The sequence below is a fragment of the Myripristis murdjan genome, chromosome 18, assembly GCF_902150065.1.
Source record: "Myripristis murdjan chromosome 18, fMyrMur1.1, whole genome shotgun sequence".
Classification (NCBI taxonomy): Eukaryota; Metazoa; Chordata; class Actinopteri; order Holocentriformes; family Holocentridae; genus Myripristis; species Myripristis murdjan.
In genome coordinates this window covers 18,451,681-18,475,124 of record NC_043997.1, presented here as the reverse complement: position 1 = coordinate 18,475,124, position 23,444 = coordinate 18,451,681, and the positions used below count along the sequence as shown (strand labels likewise).

General features: G+C 40.7%; 1 protein-coding gene across 6 annotated transcripts in view; it reads left to right on the top strand.

The window, feature by feature from the left end:
- Positions 1-22,974, top strand: part of slc24a2 (solute carrier family 24 member 2) — a 44,325-nt gene extending 21,351 nt beyond the window's left edge. For 3 of the 6 annotated variants that reach the window (XM_030076153.1, XM_030076151.1, XM_030076152.1), the window contains exons 5-12: positions 2,667-2,681; positions 6,941-6,991; positions 11,566-11,664; positions 14,115-14,197; positions 19,845-19,979; positions 20,462-20,551; positions 20,863-21,029; positions 22,432-22,974. In XM_030076153.1, coding sequence (XP_029932013.1) covers positions 2,667-2,681; positions 6,941-6,991; positions 11,566-11,664; positions 14,115-14,197; positions 19,845-19,979; positions 20,462-20,551; positions 20,863-21,029; positions 22,432-22,681 — 890 coding nt within the window. In that variant the 3' untranslated portion in view covers positions 22,682-22,974. The remainder of the gene's footprint in view (positions 1-2,666; positions 2,682-6,940; positions 6,992-11,565; positions 11,665-14,114; positions 14,198-19,844; positions 19,980-20,461; positions 20,552-20,862; positions 21,030-22,431) is intronic. The other 3 variants (XM_030076156.1, XM_030076155.1, XM_030076157.1) reach the window with 2 other exon arrangements.
- The last annotated feature ends 470 nt before the right edge of the window (positions 22,975-23,444 follow it).

Here is a 23,444-nt window from a genome sequence, read left to right as displayed (position 1 = left end):
CAGCTAGAGCCTCTTTCACACAGGAAAGGGGAGAGATAGACATGACGATTTTGAATGTTGAAATATATATCTGTAAACTGAGAAATCGGTCTAACCCTAATGCACACAGCTCCTTGATAATGGCTTTCAAATCCAAGTCTCTTTTAGGGCCCCTGACAGATGTTCATATTTTTTAATGTTCGTAATTGTATCTCCATTTTCAGGTTTTTCTTGCTTTGACCTTTATCTTGTCATTTTAGAGTGGCCTCAGATCAGTTAAAGGGCTGATCTGAATCCTGTTTTCAGGTCACAACAGCAAGAAGGAACTCAGGACAATGATTAACACGAGCTCAATCTATCATCAGAATACAGTCGAAAAATGAAAATGCTGATCAATGTGCTGTGAACAACGTCCAGCTTCCTTCTTTAGGATTCTGAAAAATCTGTCGGCTGCTTTTTTCATTCATTTTATTTGTGTATTTTAAAGTAATACCTTTTTTAAATCTTTAAGTCTTTATGTCTTTATAAGTCGATGCAAACTGCAACCTGTCCGAACACAGCAGAAAGGTGAGATAAATTTCCTTTAATCCAAGAAGGCGGCGTATTAGCTAGGCTAAAAGAAATGCAAAATGGTAGTGTCAGTGCTCGGTGCAGCAGATGAATATGCTAATGTGCCAGGGGAGGTGCAGTGCCATTCCACTCTCAACCGGAGAACGAAAAATGATGCGATGCAAACACACAGGCAGGTACTTGAGCAGTGTTTGAAGAATTTATTTCCAGTAGATTTTCCGCTCATGAGTTTTGATGCAAGGTTTTTAAGTTTGATGGCAGAATATTAGCTTGTGTTGCTGATGTGTTGAATGGTAATCCTTTTAAAATGAATATTAATGCTGATATTAAGCCTTCTACTTGGTTGATGGCAGAGGCTTTTATCCTCAATTTTTACTGAGGTGGTTTCTTTTTGCAGTGTACTTGTTTCAATGTCAATAAGAAATGACATATAGAGGTTAAGCCCCATTCCAACAACTTGAGAAGTAAGCAAAGAGCTCTGTTAACCCGATGGCGACACAAAATCTGCCCTTTGAATTGTTGGTAAATAAATACGTAGGAGCCCTGTTGAAGACTTTTGGTGGATACTGGCTCCTTTCTCTTCCTTTGTGAGGATGTATTTCAGCTTCTTACAGACTTCAAATTCCTTGAAAGCCGGACCAAGAATGAGTCAGCTCAGCAAAGATTAATTAGCTGTGCTGCAACAGACCTCACAGTGCCTATTAACATGCATCAGCCTGTTGTCACACGCCAAATCCAAGCTGCCCCATCACTCAGTGTATTCATCATCCCATCCCAGCGATTAAACTGTAAATCATAACTCGCTGGTGGCTTGGAAATCTATATACGGTTTACTGTATGACATAGATGGTAGCGATTTGGTATCTGTCAAAGGGGAGGGTACGCATATCCTACCTCATTGCCTCTTGTCGAAACATTTGTCATTTGGTCTCAAAAGGAACATCTAATATTATCCACACAGTCTGCCATTATGAATTGCATTTAGTGTCTGCTGATGAGTAAGCTGCGTCAGGATACTGCAATTTAAAACGCTGTAAAAGGCAAATTCTGCGTCATTAAAACAACAGTAAAAGTGCTAGGACATTGTAATCTCCTGTTTGATTTGACATCAACAAAATATCAACTGGAAATTTAGTGTGACACGACATGATGATAAAATTAACTAATCACAAACAGCAAAAACAATTTGATATCAACTAGCCTATTGGTCTCTGTATGGTTTGAATGTAAAAAGTTGAAATTTCCATGTAGGATGTTAGAGGGGTTTTTTTTTGTGTGTGTGTATGTGTGTGTCTGTGTGTGTCTGTGTGTGTGTGTGTGTTTTTTATTCATGCTGCAGTGCACATACTGCTGCAGTTTTAGTAGTCTTAAGCACTATTGGTTTACCAAACCCATAATTGGTTTTGTGTGTTAATAGTCTCCTTAGATGTTTTTTAGAAGGGTAAAAATAAATAAATAAATAAAACGGCCGGTCCCCTGCAGTGTTGAGTGAGTCTGTTCCATGCACGTTTTCTGATGTAATGTTTGCAAAGGAGCATTTTATTGGTGAACTCGGTGTGTGTGGGGAGAGAGAGTGAGAGAGAGAGAGAGAGAGAGAGAGAGAACTACACCAACACTGGGGCAGGATGAACAGGTGCATCCATCAAAGACAGAGGCAGTGCTGCTTGTCCTTGCGTGCTCTCAGGCTTTAAGTGTAGCTCACTGGGGCTGCAGGGAGTTGGCAGGACTCCATCCATCCATTTTGCGTATAACTTTCTGAAAATAAGTTGTGTATGCTGTTGAGCTGAGGGGAAATCTGAAGTTGTTTCCGACTGCCTGGAACTGGTTACCTCATTTGTTAGACTTTCACACTGGTGTGTGTGTGTGTGTGTGTGTGTGTGTGTGTGTGTGTGTGTGTGTGTGTGTAGGTTGGTATGCGGGCATGGCTGTGCACTTTTCAAGTCACTGAATGAATTATTAGCTGTTAACTTTTTTCCCAGCTTTAATGTACATTTTTCATGATGCAGTAATACGGTCCAATGAATCAGTGTGGTCTATCAACTTAAGTATCATCTGGATTTATTTTTTCTTTGTCTCTGTCTTTCTCTCCATCTCTCTTTGGTCTACTGTCCCCTCAGAATTTGCTGACTCTGGTGAGTTACTTCTCTAATTTCTGTATCCCTCTCCCCCAAATCTGTTTGTTCTCATTCCAACAGCCTGGAGGCAACATTCTGCCCAACTTGTCCCCTATATACATTTTCCAAGCGCTGCTGTATGTCAGCTTTATGTACTGTCCATCCTTGCAGGCTCTTTCCTCCAAATTTCCATTCTCTTCTGTGGATGTATTCTCCCTGGAAACCCTCTGTGATCATTTCTGTGTTGTTTACCCCATTGTCCCTTTCCTCTCTCTCCTCTTATGTACCCCTTTGAATCCTAGCTAAGTATTTTATGTCATACTAACCAGCCTGTTCTCTGTGAGGCACGTAAAGGGCCCAATACGAGTGAGTTGGGTTTGTGTGTCCATGTTGTCTATGTCCAGGTTTGTGAGGACTAATAAAGCCTTGTATTGCATGCATTTACCGCTGCAAAACACAGAGAAGACATGAATTGCAATAAGTCGGTGTAGTAAGGAGATGCAGCACCAGCTCTGATGCTTGATTTGACAGGGTGTGTTTTGCCCATGTATTTGTGCATAAGGCAGTTGAAGGTGTCAGCTGTTTTCTCAGCCCTCCTCAAATGCCCTTCCTTTGGACTCAAAGTCAGTAAGATTTTGACAGAGCAATTAATGGCAATGGGCTAAACTAGCTTCCTTCAACGAGCTTTTACAATTAGGTGTTCTTCCCAATTTTATATTGATTTGTTTGAACAGTTATACTCATACTGTACTGTTTCCCGGGGAGACATGCTTATTCAGCAATCATATTCGTTTCATGAGAGCTTATTCTTGCTATCTTAAATACTCCTTCAGTTTCACAGTAAATCTTAACTTCTGTCTTTCCATGTTTTTATTTGGGATAGCATTGTTCTGGTCTGGCTAACTCCCGATGCAATTACTGCGAGGCACATCTGCCTCTGCACTCTATCTCTTTTTCCATCAGTGCAGAGGTACAAACAATATCACTTAGGAACGGCATCAAATATTGAACTACAAAGAGTGATGGGAAGGGAGGGTAGCCCTCACGCTGCTGCCCGAGTCAGTGGATGGTTCAAACAAGCCAGACAAAACAGCACTCAGCATTCAAGTTGCATACATGCCTTTGGCTTAGGCCCTTTGATAAGATTCATCACCCCACGATCTGAACTCTGAGTAGGCAGCAGTCTGTACTGGCAGTGAGTCCTTACATATTCTGATCTCACAATGCAGCAAGGTGGGGCATTGTCGAGAGATGACTACAACACATACATTAATGGTAATTTCATGAAATTGTATGCATATCTATCAATATTCTACCTGTGTCGTCTTGTGATGATGGTGTGCAGTATTATAAATGTGGTGGCACAGAGCAGAGATCTCATTGGATGTGTTACGGCAGATCATTTCCCCGCTGAGATAGACTGGAATGATCCCTTCTCAGTGCTAGTGAGGACATGGACGCTATTGTTGATGTTATGTAATTTTTATTGACCCAACATCATAAGTCCGACATGGGCTCAACAGACGGGACAAGGTCATTTGGCTTAATAATCACACGCACGCACGCACAGCCGCACACACACACACACATGCGCACACACACACACACACACACACACACACACACACACACACACACACACACACACACATACACACACAGACATTGACAGAGAGCAGTGTTTAATTTATTAGTTAAGCCTGTAAAATGAAACAATATGTGGCCAACTATTTAATAGCGAAACCTTTGATATATTGTAAATCAACACAGTTGCTTTAGGAGGTGAGCCACAGGGCAGCAGATTACACACAAGAGCATAAGTACACAATTCTGTGAGGTCTAAGAGGACAAACTAACACACAATCATTTAAAAAACCAAAACAAATAAACGACAAAACTAAGACATTAAAGGAAATCAGTTGTGATAAACTGTATTGTATCCCATTGCACTGCCACTCTTTTGGGTCTGCATTTTCTACTGTAATTGCCCATATGATCATCCGCTATTTTGATGAGAGATGAATCTATGCATCAAGGCAGGGTTTCCAGTTTCCCCCATGCCACCATCACCGATACTGTCTGTGTGGTCATCTACAACCATATTGATCACACTGTTCAATACTACACTTTCTGTCACTGACCGTCCCCGTCCACCCCTCCCTCTGTCAAAACTATGGCCCTAAAACATGAGGCATTGTCAGTAGATGCTGAAATGACTTTTAATTTAGTTTTTTTTTTTTTTTTTTTTTTTTTTTTTTTTAATTAGTGGCACACACAGAAATCATTAGATAAATGATTGCACATCACTACATTATGTAATTCCCCATTTTGACTGGCCGGCCAGCACCCAACACTCCACAACCCCACCATGCTCTCCTCACCCCACCCCTCCCTCACTTGCCCTCTGCGCCACTCCATGTTGGCTGGGCCAAAGAATCAATGTTAAAAGCCTTTTTGCTCCAGTACAGACTGTGAATTTCCCTGACACCCCAACCCCCAGCAGACAGACAGACAGACATGCACACACATGCAGGCTGCTCAGCAGAGGTTTAGAGGTCATACCGCAAGGACAAGAGGCCCGCTCGTAAACAACAACAAGCCTTCCTTTCCCTGTTGCAGAGGGCAAACACACGACTGCATGCCCGGTGATTGTGCTAAGGGTTAATTGCCCTCAGATCAACTGCTTGTTAGGAGCCAACCTTAAAGTGATAATGCACTTAAAAACCAAATTGCTTAACCAATCACAGGGATTGAGGCTCTTTTCTCGGGAGTGCAGCTGATTGGCAGGACACTGAAATGGGATGTGTGTCCATCTCATTTGACTGTATTTTCAGGACTGCCAACTCATATTTGACATGATCATGAATCACACTCTGATCCCGTCACATATGAATGAGATGGGCGTTCATTGTTGTGCATGAGTGTGCATGCATGTGGGTTTATATGTTTTGGGCATACACACGCACATACATCATCAAAACTGGGAATCTCGTGCTTGTGAGAAGACTTGAGGAGGCAATTATGTTTTGTACTCATGAAAAATTACTACTTACTCATTGTAATTTGGAGGGGGAAATAATGTACTTTGTTTTTACACTAATACACCAACTAATACACCAGTCCAGTCAGCAGTGTTTTTGCTTTCATATTGTTTAGAGATCGCTTGTACCAGGTACCAAGTGGTAAATGAAAAATACTAGGGGTGCCCCCTGAAAGTTGCCAAATCATCAGTCATAGATCTCCACAGTCGACTCAGAGGATCGAGTTGAAGAATCTGAAGAATCTTTATTTATTTATTTTTTTCTTGGTTTGTTACTGGGCATTACAATATAACAATAAAACGAGGGAAGGCAAGACTTGCTTTGCTGTGTCGGAGGACTGACTCCGAGTCGACTCTGGAAAATGTGAGTCGGGTGCAGCCTTAAAAAAAAAACCTCAACAGTAGCAAAAGTTGGACAGAGAGATGCTGAAAACTGAATCCCGGGCCATTAGTTATTAATTGTTGAGACAGGCAGAACACCATGTGTTAGAGTGCAGCTCCAGGGTGCCAGCTCGTCTCCAGAGACAGAATGCAGTGTGGGAGGCAGAGGCTTGCAGTGTCTTCTGTTCTTGGTGCTCCATGTTCAGCTATTGCTGCAGGTTTGAATTCCTGGCCAATTCATCACGTAGATGTGCTGACCATCTACTTACTGTACCATGAAGAACTGCTACAGTAAGGGAATCAAATTAATTGTTCCAGTTTCATTGTGGAAATAAAATGCCAACTCATCAGTCCTTTGAATAAGCATGTGTGTAGAGGAGAGGAGGACTCATCTTTTTTGTTGCATGTTGACCCAGTAAATTCTCTTATGCCTTTCCTGTTTCCTTTTTTTTCTTTAGTCTATCATTGTATATATCTTTATTATTTCTGGTATATCGACCCCCTCTACCCCTCTCTTGCAAATCCTCTTTAATAGTCATCAAAGCTATCGGCAGGCTCTTTATCAGTCTGATCTGTGTATACAGTATTTTAATCCACGTGTTCGCTTCAAGCAGTTATTGTAAGAATATGATGCATTTTATTTGTTATTGTTGTAAAACTTGCTGCTGTGTTTTGCACTTATGCAGTGATCACCTTGAGGGAGAGCAACTTTTTGTCCTCCTGTATGTCACATTCTGTGCCTGAGTGTTTGTATGTGATGTAGAACCTGCGGAAATGTCCTTTCTTTTCATGTTCACTCTTTCCGTTTCTCTGTGTCTCCGTTGCCTTACCCCTGTCTTTTGCTGTGATGTTGTAGAGCTTGGGACTTATGGGAAACTAAAATATTATCACACAATGACTGAGGAAGGTAAGCTTTAAAGTTTTCACTTGATTCTTAGAGTCAACTTTTTTCATCCCTCTTGTTTTCCTCCATTTTAATCATGTAACAGCAACTCAAGCCCCATTGTTTTGTGCTTGTGACATACAGTTTTGCTTTCAGTTTGACAACCTCTCTGAGATTTCACTGACATAAGTGCAAATCGTGGTAGCCATGACCATTTTTTCTTTCTTTTTTAAAATTTTGTTTTTTGTTGCTTTAATGTTTTGTTCTTTCAGCTCGTAGAGTATGTACTTTAAATTGTGTTACTGTGTGTAGTGTTTTCGAGTATTAATTGTATTTGTTGACAAGGTTATATTTGATAAGGCTTTATTTCACAGTCCCTCAATTATTTTAATTATATACCTGAGTATTACCAGGGAATAAGTTGGTAATAGAAAATACTTACTGTGAAATTGTCTGAAATATGGATTGTAAGTTCTAAATAAATTAAAAATTATAAATATTATAAATTATAATTTTAGTAAAAATTTATAAACTTACTTGGAAAGTAGATAATAAAATACTGAACTCAAAAGAGTCCATTATTAAATACCAGGTATTTACTCGGAAATAACAATAATAGTAAGAAATAGCATGGCATTTTACATATCCAGCAATGGAAAGTTGGTTTTTGAGCACTGGTTAAAAAAAAAAAAAAAAAAAAAAAACTACATTCATAAGGAAATATCTGTGACATGTGGTTTTCAGGTACTTACTGGGAACATATGTATTACTTCATACTCAGTTTAGTGGGGCACCTCCCTCCTAACTGCACAACCGGTCATTTAATTGTTACCCATAACCAATCTTTTTTGTTTCCTCATGGTTCTTTGCTATGTTGTTGATTTTCCTGAGCTTACTGTATAATAACTTAGTAAATACTCTGAATGTACATATCTCTTAAGTGTAATTAATGATAATATTTGATTTACATATACTTTCTAAGCAAGTTTCCAAAAACATACCAGTAATTTATTTAGTACTTGCGACAAAGTTGCCAGCTTATAGCCTAGTAAATACCCGGTAATTAACTGGCTTTAATGACAATAATTTATTGCCATCTGCTTTCCAAGAAAGCTCCTAAATATTTACCAGAAATTTGTGTAGTGCTTCAAATTTCTGCGTAACCACTTTTTTTTTTTTTTACCTAGTTATTTCTGAGTAAATACCAGGTAATTAATGGTCTGATAGGATAATATTTCACCACCACCCACATTCCAAGAAAATTTCTAAAAATATATTACGCTTTTTTTTTAGTACTTGTAATCCAGTTTCAGTACAATTTCCCATTAACCAATTTTTTGTCACCAAGGCCTAGTCATTTCTGAGTAAACATCTGGTTATTAGTAAGAGACTATAATGAGTACAGTTGTAAATTTATTGCCATCTTCTTTCCCAGTATATTTCTAAATACTTACCCGGAATACACTGAGTACTTAAAGTCCAGCTTATACATGATTTCCCTCTGTACTTTTTGTCCCCCGCTTATTCCCTTGTAAATACCCGGTAATAAACGGACTGTAAAATAAATCTTCATCATACAAGTTGCAAAAACGTCTCGATAATTGCTGTGCTATCTTGCTTTTTTTGGACTTAATGTTAACTACAACTTGTTTGGAAATGTCATTGGTAGAAAAATGTAGTCTCAAGCAATAAAAAGAAAATCTCTTGCACACACACACACACACACACACACACACACACACACACACACACACACACACACACACACACACACACACACACACACACACACACACGTACACACATACATGTAAATAAACAGTGTACAATCCCCCACCCTACACACTCACACCCCAATCAAACCCAAGGTAGAGTCTTTATTTTTTGAGCCTACATGGCCCCATAGTCCACACCACAGGGCCCGCTTGGAGCTTCCAGTAGCAGCAGCAGCGAGCACATACGTACACGTAAGATGTACGTCACTGAATTTGGCAAACTGGAGTGACTCATCCACCAAGTAGTTGCATAACAGGCGTGGCTGACATGGAAAATGAGGCGTGGGAGAGGTAATGTAACAATGGCCAGGGACAAGCTGCCAGTGACAGGAGCTGGTTATTCTTGAGGAGTCCTTTCCTCCCACCTCACCAATCCACATCTTTAGCAATAAGTGGAAATGCACTTTATATGCATTTCCTTGGAAGCATACATTTTCATACGTCATCCATTTGAATCACTGGACAATCATTTGATCCATGATTCCTCATCCCGTTCCTTTTCATTTCTACTTGACATGTTTTTGATTTTTCAAACAATACCTCACAGCTCCTGTGGTTCGTGCTGGACAGACAGCAAATGCAAGAATAGAGAGAAGGATTTCAGCTCCTCTCATATGGTCAAAGCTCTAACGTTTAAATAAAACACAATGTTTTCAGCTGTAATAGTCATAGGCAATGCATAGGTTGGCATGCGTAGCAGAATGAATGGATCTGTATCACCTTCCCGAGAGTGCTATAGGTTTAATAAAGAAAATCAATAAGGGTTAAGGGACATCAATTCATCTCGTCACTGCCATTCATAAAAAATAAATAAATAAATGTCCCTAATATTATGTACATGAAGTGTTTTCTCTGGACTCAAAAGATGACCCACACTCCAGAGATTTTTTTTTTTTTTTTTTTTTAAACATCTGAAATGTGTTGGTTTTCAACATTAAAGCCTTGTCCAACCAAAAGTGGTGGATGTCCAACCTTACAACCACAGATCCAACCATAAACAGCGATCGCACATTCACATTCATGTACATATGCACATAAAAACACACACAAACACACAGACAGAACTAGATGATGTTGACCTCCCAAGGTGAGTGACGCCAAGGCCGTGGAATCTATGATTGCTATCTTGAGAAAATGTATGTTTTCCTTCTGCGTATTTGAGAGTGTGTGTGTCTGTGTATGAACGAGAGAGAGAGAGAGAATCACAGAAAGATGAGAGAAAGGGTGTTTGCCAAAGATAAATGAGTGAGAAAACATGAGTGATGGAGAAATTGATAGTGTGGTAGAGGAAATGGGAGGACAGCCTGGTGGTGACTTGGGATGGTTAATGATTTTGCCAGAAGGTCACAGACGGTGATGACATGGTTGGATGGAGTACATATCGACACGTCACTGTGTCAAGCACTGACGAAGCAGGCGTTTTTCAGTGGGAAAAAAAAATCTTTCATATTGATTGCAGTGGACTGAAGTTGGCATGCAAAGACTGGCTCACAGTGAACCAGTGAAATGAAATATGGATGCATGACAGGCGCAAGGTTAATGATGCTGATAGTTCCTAAGCAGGCCATATCCTCATCTGACCGCCATTTGCAAATCCACTTGAGGAAGCTGGCTGTATTTCAACAATAAAACACTGAAAACAGTCAAAAGAAGGGGCCAGCATTAGATACTACTACAGAACACGCCTAGCCAACACTCACTGGTGGACATGAGCTATCAAATATTAAAATCTTCTGTAGGTAGTGCATTTGTATCGCCTGGAATCGTGAAAAGCTGCCCGACATGGTATCAGTGCACTGGAATAACCTTTCCCTTTGTTCTTTATGCGTGTGTGCCACATTGGGATTTCAGGCGGAGGAGAATTTCTTGGAAAGTCATTGGTCCACAAGCTGGTGCGAGTCATTGCTCGTCATTGCTCGTCATTACGGCGTGTGGGGGGGCGGTGGGGGTGAAATTGCCTTGCATGAGCCATTATTCTGAAAGTCAAAAGGACACATTGCTTACATAAACCACAAGGTCATGTCGTTCCGTTGATGAATTCCAGTTCCAGTTTAATCTACAGTGTCACAGCTTTGTCTCTTCAATACAAATGTGCTTTTTGAATCAATAAATAAGATCGATGCTAACAGCAAAAATATATTGCGGTCATTACTAGTAGTGATTTCCAGTCTGTTCAACTTAGCTAATTAGGTCATGTCATACATCCTGCAGTTTTATGTCATCGCACGTAGCCACTGTGCTACAAAACAGGAGGCGCCTCTTTACAGAAAGGCTATAACCAAAATGATACTTGATATTTTTATTTTAGACTATAAAAATGATTTAATAAATTGGTTGCTTCCTTTTTGTATGTATTACAAGTTTGAATACAGGTTATCTCTAAAATGATTAATTTGTTTATCTGTTTGATTTGATGTGCTGTGATGCTGCCCTCAGCTAAACCTTTGGTTGCTTTTGGCTCCTCGTTATCATCTAACTTCTCTTGTGAGTTTTTGATCTGATGTGAAAACTGAATGAGCGCAGGAGTGACTCTGACCTCCAAAGACAGATCTGTTCACAAGAGATACTTTCCCTGCCGGCTTGCCTCCTCCCAGGACCGGGACATTGCAGGGTCATCAGTATATGATATGCACTATCATATTGACGCTCAGCATTGTTTCAGCGGCAATATAATATGAACCTGTGGCCTTGTATGCACTCTGTTTTTGAAATGTGAACAGTCTGGGGTCAAAGGTGACAAGCAAAGGAGCTCTGGCTTGATGGAGATGGTAACGCGTTCAGCTGTCTTTTCCAGGCTTAATTGCTGTGGTGATTCTTTTGCAGGCAAATTTAGAGAGAAGGCATCCATCCTTCACAAGATCGCTAAAAAGAAATGCCAAGTAGAGGACAGTGAGAAGGCCAATGGAGTAGCAAGCCGCTCAGGCAAGTACTTTTACTCTTATTTTGTTAGTGAAAGGCTTTGTTCATGGACTGGAGTTTCTCCAATGTCAAGAAGAAAAATATTACAAGCAAGAGAGGAATTAGTCCCTTAAACTTAAGCTTAATGTTAAAATAATTGATTATTCACAATTGTTGTTTTGTACAAGTTCCTACAAAGACATTTCCCTGATCTATATTCAGCATATTAAGTCAATGGGATTGCCCACTGATATTGTTAATGAGCCTTGCATCCGATGTTAAACAAGCATGACATTATCAAGAACTGCCAAATTGATTGCAAGTGTTGTCTTCAAGCAGTATTTAATTCAATCGCAGCCACTGCCAAGTGTAATTCATGTGTGTTTTTCACTTCAAAGAGCACTGGACCAAAGGATAAACAGCGGGGTCTAGAAAGAGCTTTCATGAACACAACATACCCGTAGCAGCGAAATCAAAGCGAGACAGATATTTATCACCAAGACAAAATTATGCTAACAGCGCCGCATTAACATATTTCCATTTAATCAAAATACATGACTCTTTGTGATTGCTCTGTCCTCTGTTTTGCAGGTCTCACATTTCTTGAGATTATTTTGTGGAATTGCCTGTTCATTAAAAAAAGGCTTTACTGCAAATACATCTCACTCCTGTACTGCCCAAAACTTTTTTAAGTACCTGGTAACATGACCAGAAATAATATTTTAATATCATCACGAGTTCAAACTTATTTGTCATTTGTCTTAGTTAAACATGTGATTAAAGAAGTATCTCAGGTTCAGTTGTGATGTGACGCCATCCATGTAAATGAGAGAGGTCATCCATTGTATAAAAGTGCTATCGGGTCACGGTATCTATCTGAGAATCTCCCCAACCGTGTCACAGCCACACTTGGATTAGACCAATTTCCACAGCAATTATAGTTTAATCATCAGATTACATGGCTTTCGGCTCATTGTATTTTAATAAGGGCTGTTAAGTAAGTCTGCCCTGAAATGAAATGGAGTCAGCCCACAGGAATGGATGAGGAAGAGGCATTACAGTAACAGCCTCAGACGTGTAAATGCATATACACAGACAGAGATGCTTTTAAGCCTGGTCCTTACAGCCATGAAGTTCGATCCGTTAGTTCCTTCTTGTTGCGAGAAGGGTTTCACCAGGAGTGCCCTGCTTCAAAATGAATTAAATAGATATGGACCGGAAAACACAACGATTTTGATCAGAACTATTTTTTATGGTAGAAAATAGTTGTGCCATTTTGGAAACCAAAGGGCTGAGAAGAACCTTGAAAGTAAAACCAAAACAAGCATGTGTTGTTGTTGTTGTTGTTGTTGTTGTTGTTGTTGTTATTGTGCGTCCTTCAACAAAATTTTTCAAAATGGTGTTTTTTTCCGGTCTGTATCTACTTCTTTCATTTTGGAGCAGAACGCTTGCCGTGAAAGTCTTGTTTTTCTGGTTGGGAGTTAATGGACCAAACATAAACCAACAAATACTACTAAAGGGGTCAAAATCCAAACGATCACTTTAAATGCTGTTATGTGTTAATATTTTCATTCAGTAAATTAAAGTGTATGTACAAATGTGATTCATATTTAGATTTCCCAAATCTGCTTTCAATACACAATGATTTCACAATAGATGAGGCTTTGGATTTTTTGTGTGTGTTATTTGTAATTATTTCACATGCACTATTGTGTAAGTTTATGCACATTTTCACATTTTTTCACAAACATATTTCCAGAGAGCATTAACATGTGTGTGGGTATTGTAAAAGTTATTCAAAATGTAGTCTTGTCAAGCTAAAGTGCTAGTACTTGATGTAGTTGATGTCGTAGTAATGCCCTCATGTGTATGTGTAATTTACACATAGATTTCTGCTTACACCTAAATTTTGCTATACACTTCAATTCCACAGTCGAAATACCTTCACACTTTTTCCCTGTAGAGCTCATAATTTTTAAATATAATATGCACTGACATAGTGTTTTTAAATTTTATGTTGAACATTTTGGTGTTTGATTAATATGTTATAAAACCGAGATCAGCCAAGTTGAGTGACATAACACATGGGGCACAGAATCCGAGCGAGATGTGGACATAGATCTATGTGTTGGTGCCCTGCCAATGAATGAAAAATGAATGGAAAGTAACTATCCCCCCACCATCTGTCTGCTATTGGCCTGCGCTCTCTTTCCACTGTCCCATCGAATCCTGGCTTGGCTGTGGTGCAGACCAGCGCACATACTGTACATGCACTGATGCACACACAGGCACATTCAGTTTGGAATTACCCCCACTTTTAAAAAGCAATTTAGATGTAGATTATGTAGATTATCGCCCTTTGTTATGTATCTGTATTGAACTGCTTGTGCTCAGTCAACTACTAAACATTACTTAGGTGTGTCTTATTCCTCTGAGTGATGCTCACATAATGTTACCTCTAAATTTTTACACAGATAAGAACCTCCCAAACAGCTCCAGTGTGGAAGTGGAAGTGACGCCACCCATGAATGGAACAGCGGGGCAAGAAGGGGAAGCGGTAAGAAACCACAGCACATCACACCAAACTCCTTTATTACCCAAACTGCCTTTTTTTTTTTCTGGCCACAAAATGTTTTCAAAAGGCAACAACCTGATGGACGCTTCCGAAAGGCAGAGAGAGATATTTCTGAATGTTTTATGTCTCACACTTTGTCAGCGCTCTGCCTTAAGTGTGATTGATGCGAAGGTTGCAGTAACCATTGCACAGGTCACTACTGCTGATAATTTCCCAGCATGCAGTTGGGCAAGTTCCTCCATCTTCAGCCAGACGTGCCAAAGACCCGCCTCCTCCCACTGAGCTCTGTAATCACACTCCTGACTCACCTGCTGCTCTCCACCGCTGGATGCTCAGAGTGAACACACACACACACACACACACACACACACACACACATATATGCCGTAACGCATACACACACTCTTGATGCACGCTCCGCCACAGAAAACCTCCGAACGGTACCTGCAGTGGTTGTGCTGGCATGACTGATGACAGCAGGAAACAGAGACCCGCCAGGCCAACAGATGGTCCTGGAGCAAGAGGACACCAAATCAAAGTCGCACGCTGAGGAGGAAGGAAGCGGAGGAGGAGATCACCGTGTTGGTCATCCTGCAGGCTTCTCACGCATCACACCACCACGGCCAGAAACGACCACAAAATTAAGATGAAGCATTTATTATCACTTCCATCAGATAAAAGTCTTCACACTTTGTTTAATGGGATACGACAACATTTTGGGTAAAATACCCATACATTGTGTAAATAAGGCAGCGTCGGTGTTCCTGTAAGGTTTCTTTTTTCACTTTAACAGAGCTAGGCTAATGACTCCCATACGCTTCAGGTCTTTATGCTAAGCTAACACAAGATGCTACCCATAGGAACTGAGCCACTGCACGTACAGAGATTAAAATGGAATTGAACATCTTGTCTCAGTCTGGGTAAGGTGGAAAAAAGGAGGGGTATTTTGCCCAAAATGTTGGAATATTCCTTTAGCCTATGTATTACATAATAGTGCAAGATGCATCTGATAACACAAAGTTTCAATAGTGGTCACACCGGATTATCAATCCTTGGAAGTCAATGAAAACTGATGATTAATTGTGTAATTATTTGACATTGCCTTACAAAATGCATAAAGTATAAATGGATTATTCGCTCTGTAAGGTTTTTGATATGACGCGCTGCTCTCAGTTGAAAAGTTCATACAATTCATAAATCTGCTTCAGTTCTCTCTTAGATTTATTTCTTAGTGCTGCCATTGCATGATTCTTTCTCTTATATAAAGGTTTTCAAATCTGATTTCTGGCCACCCACATTTTCACTATAATTGTTCTCAAGGCCCAAAACTAATTTCATAGGCTGTTCTCTAGGTTAATCTGGCACAAGCTACTAACCCACTACATTATGGGTTTTTTTTGTCTTGTTTTGTTTTTTCAAATGATCCTATATTACAGGGATTTGGAAGGGCTTTGCCAGTATAGTGTAATATAGCCAGTGGCTCTACATATTAAGTTGTCCACAATACTTTAGGGATGGATTTAAATCCTCTGTGATGCACCTCTGGGCCCTGGGCCAGCCTTTGAAATTCACTGTTTTGATATACTATGTTTTGGGAACTGAATGATTCTTCAAACGTGAGATCTTTCTCCAGCCGCAAATCACTTGAGGGGAAAAGCTTCCCAGTTCAGAAGAAAATCCTGAACAGTTAAAGCTGTAAAACACAGGGGACACATAGATAGCACTTTGACATCACGCCCTCCTCCATGTGTTGACCTGCTCCAAAGGAAGATTGATTTTACACTCAATACAGAGTTAATTCATGTGCTTTCTCTTTCTTGAGCCCCCATTAAACTCAAAATGATTGAGAAACATGGAGGAGGATCTCAGAATAGATTTACACAAGTACGACCATAAAAGTGAGCCCTGTTTGGCAGTATTACCATGTGTGCATCGATCTGTTCTGCTGCAACGGATTGTTTTGAGATTGATCTCTCACTCGTGGGTTAATAATCAGCACCACAGATGAAACTGTCATCACTTACACTTACACGGCATCCCCTGCAGCTCAAAATATTGGTATCTTTGACAGAGGGACTGAAACCTTAAGACATTTTTAGGCTACCAAACTTTTGAGGTGAAGCCAGAAATCGGGATGTCAAGCCAGTGTTTCTATTTTATGGTGATGCACAAAATATGGAGGAGCAGGAGACTTGCTGGAATGCTTAATTCTTAGATACTGCTATTTTTAGAAGGCTGTCCCACAGTGCACCTGTCTGTGTCAGCCAGGAAGTAGCTGGGAGCAGCTCACACCTTCATGTGCCGCCAGAGGCCCTGTCATACTAATTGTTCAATTCCTCCTGGATGCCTTGGCAACCAAGATTGGGGAATAAGGGGATAGTTAAGGTCAAATTAAAAATTACTGCAGACTTACAGCACAATTTCCTGGTTGCCTTTTTTTTTTTTTTTGTAGTTAAAACCCCTGAGGTCTGTGATGACAGAAATGAACATATTCCTAAAAACAGCAGAAATTAAAAGGCTTATTTTTCATGACACTTATATTGTATAGCTAGTACATGTTAATCAGTCTCCACTTTTCTAAAGCTCTTTTCGTAAAGATAAATAACAGGCAAATTTGGTTTTTATGAGTCACAGCAAGTTTTATTCTTTAAAAAAAAATATTCAGGGCATTCTATTTTCAGTGCATATTTTAATTTATTCACGAGAGCACAAACCACCACTAATCACGTTTTACGTAAAAATCATCATGGGACACAAAAAAACATGATCACCAACAGACTTTTCTGACTCATCCTGACTCCTCCATCACGGTGTCACAGTTAAGATGATTTAAGAGAGCTACTGTATGTGTGTATCATGGATTGATTCATGGAAATACCACCTGATCTCAGTATTTGTTTTTGTTTTCCTCCTCTTTTTGCCAAGTGGTAGGCAAAATTTTGAGATGGAACATTAGTGCCAAAGCGAATCCAAATAAAAGATGCTGATAGACCAGGCAGCTTTTGTAGTACCTCACATGTTGAGCTGTGCCATTTTCACTGAAGTGTTTTTATTCTCCAAAATGTTCACCACTTGAAAAATGTGTCACTATTTTAACAGCAAAATTCTTACAGTGAATCCTATCAAAACCTTATAAGACACACTAAAAACAGTGTTAAACTTAAATACATGTTGGATAATCTGCATTCTGAAGAAAGGGAATCATACATTTCAGGTAATTATTTCCCCCCCAAAAAAACTCTTCACATATCTATGTGCTTTCAATAGCACTGCTCACTATTCACTCTCGGCTTTTGTTAACATGTAAATTACAGCTGTGGCATGGTGTTACTATTAGCATATCAAACCAGAGTAATCCCAAATGGATATGGCTGCACCCTGCAATCCACATTCTTGTCCAGTCTAACTTCTTTGTTGGAATAAAATCCGTACTGTTTTTAATGTCCATGAATAGACCAAACAACTTCTCTCGAAATTTGGGAGAGCTTGACACCCACCCTAGTTTTACCCATGATCAGGTGTACAGCCTACCTGCAGCTGAGCTTGTGGACAGCGCTCCTTTGACCATTTCAACTCCTGCAGCTATTTTGCCCCAAGCCAGGGTTTACAGCACATGCCTCCCTCTGGGGAAAAATGAATTTAGTAAATGTCACGCCTCCTCTGAAGCTCTGTGGTGACTCGTAGAACTCAATGCCTTTAAGCCTGGAGTTGGCAGTGGTGCCAACTGAGGCACCACAGGGCAGGAAGGGCCCCCAAGGGGCTGGCATTTGGGAGCCAACTCTGAATGGGGAGCACCAGCTCTGTGGGGCACTTAAGCCTCGAAAGCAAGCACCAAGTTATAAATCAACAAATGATAAAACCTTTCTATGGCAGTGCTTTGGCATTGGCTTGGCATGGCAAACACATATCAGCCAGTGAGAACAGCTTGCATATAGCCCTTATCCATAAGAGTTGGAGGTCAACAAACACCCTCCATGCTCTTGTGGTAACCTTGATCAGTGATTGGAAATTGTAAGGTGATATTCCCTCCAAGGAGATCAAGGTGAAAATATTTTTATTGTTATGCTGCAAAACACTACTATCAACCTCCAATTAACAACAATTAAAACCTCTCACTTCTCCCCATCTTTGAGGTTTATGGACATGGATTTCATTTAGCACTGATTGTTGTCAAACCTCAGTTTTTGGTTTTAGGCCTTTTAACCGACAACAATGCAGCCATCTGGATATGGAGAGGGGGAGAAATCAGAATGGCAAGCATAAGCAATTCAAGCACTGCCTTTTGTTAGGCAGCAGCTGATTACCAAGGTTACCAGGCAAGACTCAACAGCAGTCACTGTCACTGCAGGATAAACTCCATATGATTCATGTTTCATGCAGCAGCCATCTTTAAAATCTTTTGCGTCACACCGAGTCATGATTGATGAGATTAAGGCTTTGGCCTCGACATGCAATGATGAAAAATATTATTATGGCATTTTAAAGCCCGCGCCTCTTAAGTTTACTGAAACATATCTCATCATGCTTTTCTTCCTGAACATACCCTTTTTCTTGATCTGTTTGTTTGCATTTTGGCTTGCATTACTCTCAAAAGGTCCAAGGGACAAAGTCTGCATCAGTGTGTTAAGATCTGCATGTGTGAACCTGTCTGCAGGTCCCCAAGGTACCCTGCCCGCCTGTATAATTGGATACAAAGGGACCTTAGACATCTTTCCCCTATCAAAAGGGTTTGTGTTAAGAGTTTTCAAGTACCAGTATACCAACTGAGTGACCCTCATATTTAGTATGTTCACAGTATAGCCTCATATTGAAACTGTTTGTCTCAATCAGATAGATAGACTACATGACTATGACCTCATGACATTTACAATAAATAAAGAAAATTCTATACTTTTGGTACATATGATGATTTATGTGTGCTGTCTTGCCAAACAAACAGGAAACATATCGTGTCTGCTGGGAGGGATTTTCCCCATTCCCTACTTGGGTATCTTGTGCCATAACGCGATCTTGAACATGACATGACTGAATGCTATTCATTTTACTGCCGTTAATGAAAAAATTCATCTACACATAGTGACATCCTTTTTCATGCTGATCTGGAGTGAGATAAAGGTCTTTAGCTCACTTAGCATTCCAGTGGCAGGTCCAATCAGACCCTGGGGCTCCGCTGGTGCAGACAGCATTAACAGTATCCAGTGATGAGCCCCGGATGACTGGAGTGGCACAGCTCCCCAGGCTTGGTGCAGTTTTCCAAATCAGTTATCAAACACCTCCATCTCAAGGTCACCCCACAGTGCAGGTATGCGGCGTGCCAAGTCTCGCCATTAGTTTATCCTGCCTTCTTCATCATCTTTTCCTCCTTGAGGTCCCAGGCTTCTCAGGACAGTTTTTATGGAAAGATGTTATCCCAAACGAAGTCATCAAGCTGAAGGAGACCCTTGTTGAGGAAAAAGGTTGTTGAGCCTGTTTTGTCATGATGTGACACTCATAGTACATGTGAAAAAGCATGATTTGACTCTGTGTGTATTTAGTTGATCCCCACTGAATTTTGCAGAGCTCAAAAGGAGGGGTTATATCAGCTTGTTAAAACCCTAATCTCTGTCCTCCTTCTCTGCTCTCCCCTCAGGCTGAGGATGAAGAGGAAGAGGACCAGCCTCTGAGCCTGTCTTGGCCGGAGTCTAACCGCAAGCGCTTTACCTACCTCTTCATCATGCCTATTGTCCTCCCCTTGTGGCTCACACTGCCTGACGTCAGGAAACCGGTGTGTGTGTGTGTGTGTGTGTGTGTGTGTGTGTGTGTGTGTGTGTGTGTGTGTGTGTGTGTGTGTGTGTGTTTTGGGGCGGCACAAGCCTGTCTTACTAGTAGTCCTTTTAATTGAGCTACATTAAAGCAAAGCATTTCAAACAAAGTGCCATCAGTTTTATGTGGATGAACATCATGGTGGTTGCCAAAGCTGCACCTCCAACGGTCCCTGGTGGAGTTCCAGGGGAGTCCCCAGCAAAACCAGGAACAGTTAAATTTTAATTTCCATTCATCCTGTTCCAGCAGAGATTACAGTGAGAATTAGAAAAGCTTTAAGGTTGACTATTTTGTACGTACAGTTTTCACTCTCCGTATTTTCATGTCCCCATCAACTGCAATAGTGTTGTTGCCAAGAACAATTGCTGAAGGATAGAATGATATTTTTTTCTTACGTTTACTGCTAAATTCACCATTTGGCCTCTCTTCTTCTGTGTCTGTCAGACTGCCAAGAAGTTCTTCCCCATCACCTTCTTGGGTGCTATCTGCTGGATTGCAGGCTTCTCCTACCTGATGGTGTGGTGGGCTCACCAGGTACATAATACACAAAAAAAAACAAGAGACCAGTTCTTCTCTAATTCTAAATAAATTGTTCCAGTCTGTCTTGTGTTATAGGTAGTTTGTAGACCTCTCCATTTATTGTTTTATCCTTGGCTTTCAAAATTGCACCATACCGATTACTCCACACACAAATAACCACTCCCTCATTCAAAGAAAAAGGAATATATATATAATTTCAAAGTTCAGGTTCTCTCAACCACACTCACTAGGTAATAGAAAACAAATGAAACAAGGGATTAGTTTTTATTTACCTCAAAGCTTTGTTTTCTTTTCCTTTTTTACAGGTTGGAGAGACCATCGGGATTACAGAGGAGATTATGGGCCTGACTATGTTAGCAGCTGGTACCTCCATCCCCGACCTCATCACCAGTGTTATTGTGGCACGCAAAGGGCTGGGTGACATGGCTGTCTCCAGCTCCGTTGGTTCCAACATCTTTGACATTACTGTTGGGTATGTCCATCCTACCATGATTTCAGTCTGCACAGGGGGCCTCGTGGTGGTCATTTTGAAGCTGTAGTTTAAAGCAGTAGCTTTAAGTGCACATTTGAAAAAAACACAGAGGCAGGCAAAGGCAAAAATTTTTAGATTACAGCTCCCAATGTAGGAATTACTCTCATAATTTTACAAATGTGAGCTGTTGAGGCACATTATGTTTGCATGTTAGAGTATTGGCCTTAAAGGATCATATTACTGTCTTTTCATTTTTTGCCAATCATGCATGTTGCCACTACCCTTAACATTGTTCCTGATGGTGTATGCACATGTCAGCAAAGTTGGGGTGATACCAGGGCTCATTTTCCTGTGTTGACAGCCAATTTTCTTGTATAGCATGAAAAACAACTTCCATGGACTTGGAAATTGCCCAAGCTAGATAATCCATCACTAAACATGAGGCCTTAATTTGGTTATGTCAGACTTTCTGTTTTATCATCATTTCAAAATGCCCATGTTTCCATGCCAGTGCGTACGTTACGTTACTCTCTGCGTAGTGTCGATCACCTAACAGCCACAGGAAGAACTGGAAGTCTCCACTAGCGAATAATCCCTCGAAACATGTTGTGCTACAAACTTTATTGTCACATCCATGTCTTCATATGTAGAGCTGTTAATTTCAAGATAGGTGAATGCTGTATTTTGAAAATGATGCAAAATGATTATTTGTTCCAAAAATGTCATTACCATCAGAATATATTGCAAAAAGATTTTGTTCCATTCCTGCCTGCAGAATCCTGCAGCAGAAAGCTCTTTTGAAAGCCCTTAGATAATGCCTCCAAGTTTTAAGTCTGGGATTCCAGCCAATGTAGGCTTCTAATAATAATAATATTAATTATAACAACAACAATAATAATAGTAACACTGTATGTCGAGTTTAAAAATATTTATTTTAACTTAACAGAGCAAAAAAGCTCTTCCAAATTAAAAAAAAATGAATTGAAAAGAGAAAAGGAGAGTACTTGCCCACATTTACGTATGTCTATGTGACTACATTCATAATGAAGCGTGAAAGGAGAACGCTAATAATGAGAAAGAGAGGGAGAGAGAGATATTATTCTATCCAATTATTATTAGTGTTTTTGTGCCGCTCTTGCCTGCACTGGCTAACTTGACCACCCACTCCTGCCTGCAGCCTCCAAAAATTAGCCGCACCTGCACATTGCCGCAGGACTCCCAGGAGTGCAGTGCTGTAGTCAGGTTCATGGTTATAATGCCATGGACTCCTATAGGACTTTAATCCGCTGGATCAGAAGATCCCACAGCAAGAACAGACGCTCAAGAACAGCATGTTGTGTGTTCCTGTGTGTGCGTGTGTGCATGCGTGCGTGTGTGTGTGTGTGTGTGTGTGTGTTTCCAGACTGCCATTCCCCTGGCTCCTGTGGTCCTTCATCAACGGCCTAAGACCGGTGACAGTCAGCTCCAACGGCCTCTTCTGTGCCATCGTGCTCCTCTTCCTCATGCTCCTCTTCGTCATCATCTCCATTGCCGCCTGCAAGTGGCGCATGAGCAAGCTGCTGGGCTTCATCATGTTCCTGCTGTACTTCGTCTTCCTGGTGGTCAGCGTCATGCTGGAGGACAGGGTCATCAGCTGTCCAGTGTCCATCTGAGGGCCGTCTCTACTTGCTGTCTCCTCATCACCACCACCACAACCATCCCTCTTGTCTGCCATCACTGTCACGCCCCCTGACCCTGGTAATCCCTGACCCCGGGACTAAAAAGAAGCTGGATGAGAGAATAACACGAACATGTGGAGTCTACCTTTGTTTTGAGTGGGGTGGGTGGTGGGGGAGTTAAATCAACGAGGGCACATAACTTTGGTTTGGCTGATTTAGTAGGGGCCCGACCTGAGTGGATTTCTTTTTTTGTTTTGTTTTGTTTTGTTTTGTTTTTTTGTTTTGTTTTGTTGGGAGGGGTGGGTGGGAGGTTATCAACCAGATAAAGAAGCATTATGTATGCCATTTGTTTCACTAGATCAGCTGGATTCACGACTACGCCTAGTAGGCTGAGGAGAATGACCTCTTGTAAACTTGGGAAAACCAAGAAATGCACTGTATTAAAGTCTGAATAATAATTGCTGTGACTTGCACCAGAGGAGCTCTTTAATTTAGGACTTGAACGCACACACCAGTTCGGCGGATTCATTCTCAATCAGCAGTCCACACTGTCGCCAGGAGTGAATAGGAGTTTTGTTGGTGAGAAAATTGAAGACTGTGTGGATGAAGGAGATTCTGCAAATGCTGAAAAGCATCAAAACACATTTCCCTGAAAGACTTCAAATACTGTACTGAGACTCTCCTCTCCTGTGGGCATCGCATCTGAGTGACAAGGGATGAAACACTCAAGCTTTGCATTGCAGTACTTTACTGGGCG